The 6,949-nt window shown below is 51.0% G+C and overlaps 1 protein-coding gene across 1 annotated transcript; it reads right to left on the bottom strand.

Annotated features, from left to right (window-relative positions):
• Positions 1-5,411: 5,411 nt before the first annotated feature.
• LOC311198675 (olfactory receptor 14C36-like) lies at positions 5,412-6,338 on the bottom strand (the record flags this gene model as incomplete). Its single annotated transcript, XM_084272671.1, has 1 exon — positions 5,412-6,338. The coding sequence occupies one exon, from the start codon at positions 6,336-6,338 to the stop codon at positions 5,412-5,414; it is 927 nt and encodes a 308-aa protein (XP_084128797.1).
• Positions 6,339-6,949: the final 611 nt, after the last annotated feature.

Raw genomic sequence — 6,949 nt, 5'->3', positions numbered from 1 at the left:
CTGCTAGCATCAAGTGGGGAGAGCTGTGAGAGTCGGAAAATGCAGTGAGAAGTTAGGGAACTCTTCTTTTAGGAAAACCTCTTGCAATTCACATTGACTCTCTGGATTCAGGAGGACTTTTCGCAGCTCCCTTTTGGGAGCTCTGTTTTGTGCTGCGTTGAACATGCCACTGCTGGGAGCAGGGTCAGCTGTGGGCTCTGGAGACCTCAGTCCTGCCTGGCAGCAGTCAGTAAATAGAAGGATGGTGTGATCTCAGACTAAATCCCCTGTGGATAGGAATGAGCTTTTCAGCACTGTCACTCCAGTTTTACCCGAGGGCAGAGCAGAACTTTGAAACTACAGACGGGGGTCCTGAAGTGAGGGTAAGCTCAGTGCCAGCCCCCCCAATGCTGAGTCTCAGAGTCCCTAGTAACAGTGGTACAAAGGCAACAAGGACAGGAGAGGAAACAGCAAGAAATGCTCCACACGAGTCTGTAAGGAGAGGAACAGACAGACAAGCACTCAAGAGTTTCTCCTCACTGGGTGTTGGGCTACCAAGGACATGACTCAGTCTGAAACCCTGGAACTCTGCGTTTAGAGTCTGTGCTGGGTGACAGAAACCTGGGGATCATTGTGGGAAAGTGACTGCACTGTGGAGAACATCAGGGAGCTACCAAATTTCCACTGCCAAGACATTGCTGGGAGCAGTTCCTTCTCACTCCCTGCCAACGTCTCTGCTGCCTTGAGCTGTCCCTGCAGCTGCTTCTCTTTGCCCATGTCACCTCCCGCTCTGTGCTTACAGACCTCATCCAACCTGCCCTGCGCTCAGCTCTGCTCTGCAGACCCCTCCTGGCATCAGGGCACTGCCCCAGGGAACCTTTGTGTGTTCAGGGCTCAGGAGAAGCTCAAACGTCTTAATGAGAATCGAGTTTTCATTGTATATTCTTGAGGGAAGAAATAAGTTCTAATATACCACAGTCAGCACAGCCCACAGGAGAGGAAAAGTCAAAGCAAAGACTCAGCCTGGCAGGAAAATGCTTCCTTGGTGGTGCTCTTCAAGATCCCTTTTGAATTTCTCAAGGATCAGCTGGAGTTGTGAGGAAAACTGCCCCATGCAGCCCTTTCTTGCAGCAGAAGGACCTTATTCTGTCATTCCCTGTGTCTCTCAAACCAACTGGTGCTGTCTCTATCGCTGTGTAAAGCCCAATTGACAGGCTGAGTGCTGAGCTCTGGCACCAGCAGAGTCCCTGCCCCAGCACACAGACCCCAGGGCGCAGGGACCCTGCTCACAAGGACAGCCCTGGGCACCCCTGGGTGCACACGCTGCTTCACACCTCTGCAGCCATGCCCAGGAGAAGACAGCTGTCCAGCCCTCTCCCTCTGATGGGGCACAAGGGCATCCCTTCCAGGCAGCACTTTCTGGTCCTAGAGAGAACCTGTCCTCCTGACAGACCCCACACACTGCCCCATGTCCCAGATTTAGGAGATCCCTCCAGGAACAGAACCTGCATTGCCCTGCACCCACAGACATACCAGGCAGAGTGCTGTGGATATTTCTCCTCCAGTGAGCTCTCAGCATCCATCAGCTCTCTCACCCTCTCAGGTCTCCCCTCGGTGCCTACAGGCAGTGTCCCCAGCCCTGTGTGCTTGGCAGAGGAGCTGCTCCTGGGCAGATCTGTCTCTTGTCAGGGCTGCTGGGTTGCCATGAGCTCCCACTGTCCCAGGAGTCCAGCCCAGCTCAGCAAGAGAACAGCAGTTCTTATAAGCTCCCTCCTTCTGCCTCAGGCTTCAAGTGCATTGCTCTATGATCTCATCTCTGATGGTCCCTCCCTCACTGGGGAGAAATCCTTGTGTCCATCAGAGTCCTTTCTCCTGATCAAACCAGAGCTAAGCAGGACAATCACCTTTCCTTGTCTCCACATGAGACAGGACCCCCAGGCAGGGACAGGGAGGGGACTCTTTCCCCCTGTGAAAGGAAGGGAGTCCAGCGAGTCACTCCAGGCACCTCATCCTTGCTTTGCAGCCTTGGGGCTGGAAGGGGTAGGGGGAATTCCTATTGCACCAGTTCTGATGGGCACACAACAGGCAACTTCTGCCTGGGAGCTGCTGGTCCCAGCTCCCATGGGAATTACTGAAGGTGGAGGCAAGTTTCCAAGATCCCCTTCCCCTTGACAATGTCTCTCATCTGATGGAGAATTTGTGTAAGTGTTGTTCACCCCCTTTTGCCCATACCCAAAACTGTTTGGTAGCCCATGGGAGTGGCTTCTGCTCCTGATGTACACGTGGGTGTATGTGAGAGAAATCAAACATTTTAGTTTTCCTCTCCTAACTTCTCTCCTTTCCTCCTGCAACACTTTTCCATGCCCAGAGGCAGCAAAAATCCAACAGCAGCTCAATGTCCAAATGTCCAACAGAGTCAATGTGAATTGGAAGAGGTTTTCCTCAAAGAAGAGTTCCCTAACATCTCACTGCCTTTTCCTCCTTGGACAAGTCTCCACACTTGACAGCAGCAGATGTCCAACAGCAGCTCCATCACCAAGTTTCTCCTCCTGACCTTTGCAGACACACAGGAGCTGCAGCTCCTGCTCTTCTGGCTCTGCCTGGGTGTCCTGGTTCTGTTCAGGATGGAGTACAGATAGAAATATCTACGCTGTTTTCTCTTCCTTTGGGCTAAATACAACAGCTCTGGTAATAGGTTTTGAAAATTTCCAATATCCCTGGGATATTCAAACTAGCATTTTGCTGTTTTTAGGTTTGGTGCAGATGGTTCAGCTTTTGTTAAATATTAAGCAAAGGTTTATGAATACCACTCAAGAGTGTTCTGCGAGGCCAGATAATCACGAGTGGCAGGGTACGTGGCAGAGTATGGGCAACTACCTAGGCACTTTCTCACGCCCGATGTTTTGGAGTTTCACCCCTGAACAGTTCCAGGACCCTGATAAAGTGACTGCATATCTGAAAAGAAATTGCTGTAAGTTTCCCAGATATGCACACCTTACTGCACTGTGCTGGGCCCTGGCCACTATTTACCAAACACTGCTTGATAGCAGGCAGCACTGCCAGTAGTGTCAGCACTGTCAGAAGGAAAGGAAGGAAAACAGACCAGCAGAGACTGCAGCTGCTGCAAACCCAATGACTGGCACTGCAGCTACTGTAACCACTGTGACTAGCACTGAGGCCACTGTAACTTCTGTGACTAGCACTGTGGATACTGCAACCCCTGTGACAGGAAATGTGGCTATTGCAACCTGCCCAAACAATGCTGCAGCTACTGCCGCCCCTACAGCAGATACTGCCGATAAAACAAAAAATCAGCCCACGCCAGTGTCTGTTGCTCCCGTACGAAAGAGGAAACACACAAAGAAAGTTGTTCCTGTAGTGAAGGAGGATGAGGATGAAGATGAATCGGGGCCATCTGATGAATGTCAGGATGAGGTAAAGCCCTCTCAACCATCTCAGGATGGGGCAGAACCAGAGGTTGATGTCACACGATCCCTGTCCCTGAGTGAGCTGCGTGAGATACAAAACGATTTCAGCCGCTGCCCAAGTGAGCACATCATCACTTGGTTGCTCCGATGCTGGGATCACGGGGCCAGTAGTCTGGAATTAGATGGCAGGGAGGCCAAGCAGTTGGGATCCCTAGCCAGAGAAGGAGGCGTTGACAAGGCAATTGGGGAAAAGCCTGAAATCCTCAGCCTCTGGAGGCGACTACTGTCAAGTGTGAAGGAAAGATATCCCATAAAGGAATACATTACATGTCAATCACCCAAGTGTAACAGCATAGAGGCAGTTATCCAGCACCTGAGAGAATTAGCTGTACAGGAGATAATTTATTATCATCTGGACAACTCACAGCTTCCCTCTGATCCTCCGATCCTGATGAAGTCCTATGCACCCCAGATATGTGGTGTAAGGTTGTACAAAGTGCACCAGCAGGGCACACCAATTTACTGGCATCAAGGGACTGGAATGATGCATATCCACCAACCGTATATGAGGTGTCCTGCCGACTCCGGAAATATCAAGACAATGTTTCCCTCTCCGTCATCGCAGCGGTAGAGAAACTGGTCAAATGACTTGACAACAATGTGTCCAACTCCCAACTCATATGAAGCGATGTTGCAGCTCTGGGAGAAAGTGTCCATCATTCCAAAAGGGAGGATACAGAAGGTACACACCTCCTGAATCCAGAAATTTTAGGAATGCCAAGGCCCTCCTCAGGCTCAGCCTGCAAATTTATTCTGGACATAAAGAACATCAGTAAAGGCTTTGACAATGATGCCATGTCCTGGTTTTGGTCAGGATGGAGTTAACTTCATTTGTAGCAGCGGATGGAATGCTGTGCTTGGGAGTTAAAATGAAAGCAGTGCTGATAACATCCTGGTGTTTCTAGTTGCTGTCAGACAGTCAAGGACTTTCTCAGCTCTTCATGAGAAAGGAGGGGCGAAGCCAGGACAGGTGACCCAACTGACCAAAGAGAATATTCCACGCCAATTAAGTCCTGCCCAGGATATCGGAGGCTGACAGGAGGAAGGCCGAGGGTGGCTCTGGGACGCGCGGTTCTTGGGGGACAGTCGGGTTCGGGGACGGCTCTGGGTGGCACGGCCTGAGTTGTGGGTTCGGTGAGAAACTGCATTGTGTATCAACAGCTTCATATATTTTTGTTCTAAAGTCCTGTCAACATTGTTATATTTTATCTTTCTGTTATCTTAGTAAACTATCCTTATCCCAGCCCACGGGCCTCTCAGTTTCTTGGTTTGGGGGTTATTTGCCCATTCCTTTTCCCTTCCTCTGCCTCTCACCCCCCCCTTCCCTCTTCCCCTGTGCATTTCCTTTAAGAAGCAGGCAACTGCGTGGATCTCGACTCTCAGCCTGGGTAAAACCATGACAATGCTGCAATGGATGCTGGTCCAGATGTCTCCTAAGGAGATCTGGACAGGCAGGAAGAGCAGTCTCTTGAGATCTAACCCTGCCTGGAGAACTTTGCTCTTCCCCAAGCCCAGCAGCTCCCTCACTGGACTCCTGGGACTCCCAGCACTTTTCCTGGCCTCATCTGTGCTCACAGGCACTGAAAGATTTCTCTGACAACAAAAAGCATTTAAACATGATCCAGTTTAATACACATGAAATCTCTCTCCTCAGCTGCCTTCTACGGTCAAGCAGCATGTGAGGGGGGTCAGCTTTCAGAGGAGATTCTCTCCCAGAACAGTTTCAGTCAGATACATAGAAAGGTCATTTATCAACACACTGAACCTCTGACAGAGCAGTTCATTAGACTTCTGAGAGATGGGATATTTCAAACTCTCTGAAGCTCAAAGCAGAAATGGGTGAGATGAGTGGAGGTGAATAGTCAAAGAGCAAGTAGAGGTGGAATCCTGTGATCAAAGTGAAGGCCAGTGCTATGCAGAAGAAGATGAGCAGTTGGTTGCTACTTAGAAACATCCATTCATCAGTTTCAACATGGAATCCTTGAGCTCCTGGTTCCTCATGCTGTAGATGAGGGGGTTCACTGCTGGTGGAATCACCGAGTACAGAAATGCCACTACCAGGTCCAGAAATACGGAGGAGATGGAGGGGGGCTTCAGGTTGGCAAACACGGCAGTGCTGAGAAACAGGGAGACCACAGCCAGGTGAGGGAGGCAGGTGGAAAAGGCTTTGTGCCGTCCCTGCTGCGAGGGGATCCTCAGCACAGCCCTGAATATCTGCACATAGGACACCACGATGAACACAAAACACCCAAAAGCTAAACAGACACTGACCACAAGGACTCCAGATTCCATGAGGTAGGCATCTGAGCAGGAGAGCTTGAGGATCTGGGGGATTTCACAGAAGAACTGGTCAACAGCATTGCCGTGACACAGGGGCAGTGAAAATGTATTGGCTGTGTGCAGCACAGCATGGAGAAACCCACTGCCCCAGGCAGCTGCTGCCATGTGGACACAAGCTCTGCTGCCCAGGAGGGTTCCATAGTGCAGGGGGTGGCAGATGGCAACGTAGCGGTCATAGGCCATAACAGTGAGAATATAGTACTCTGTGACAATCAAAAATAGGAAGAAAAATATTTGAGCCACACATCCTGTGTAGGAAATGGCCCTGGTGTCCCACAAGGAATTGACCATGGATTTGGGAACAGTGGTGGAGATGCAGGCAATGTCAGTAAGAGAGAGGTTGAGGAGGAAGAAGTACATGGGGGTGTGGAGGTGGTGGTCACAGGCTATGGTGATGATGATGAGGCCATTGCCCAGGAGAGCAGCCAGGAAGATGCCCAGGAAGAGGCAGAAGTGCAGGAGCTGCAGCTCCCGTGTGTCTGCAAAGGGCAGGAGGAGGAACTGGCTGATGGAGCTGCTGCTGTTGGACATCTGCTGCCATCAAGTGTGGAGACCTGTCCAAGGATAAAAAGGTAGTGAGAATTTAGGGAACGATTCTTTGAGGAAAACAGTTTCCAATTCACATTGACTCTCTGTATTCAGGAAGCCCTTTGTCAGGTCCCTTTTGGGAGGTCTGCTTTGTGCTGGCTTGAGTGTGCCACTACTGGGAGGAAGGTTGGCTGTGGGCTCTTGAGAAGTCAGTCCTGCTTGGCAGCAGTCAGTAAATAGAACGATGATGTGATCTCAGACTAAATCCCCTGTGGATATCAATGAGCTTTTCATCACTGTCACTCCAATATCACCCAAGGGCAGAGCAGAGTTTTGGAGCTTTGATTTTCTCCTGACTGAGAGCTGAGGAATCCAGTCTCGCAGGGCAGAGCTCCAAAGCCCTCCTGCTGTGTCATCCTAGCCAAGGAGGATCTCAGATCCCCGTTCCCAGCCAGGGACACACAGCGCTCAGTGCAGCTGCACACACACAGGTGATGAGTGGCATTGCCACGGCCTCTCCTGCATGGGGCTCCTCTCTGGGCACAAGAGTCCCTGGGAGAGCGGTGCCATTGTGGGGGGCAGCCTGCAGCCCAGCAGGAGCTGCCTGGAAAACC

The sequence above is a fragment of the Gallinula chloropus genome (genome assembly GCF_964237585.1).
Source record: "Gallinula chloropus genome assembly, chromosome: 18".
Lineage (NCBI taxonomy): Eukaryota > Metazoa > Chordata > Aves > Gruiformes > Rallidae > Gallinula > Gallinula chloropus.
Note: the sequence above shows the minus strand (reverse complement) of the source record. Positions and strands in the feature narration are given on the sequence as shown.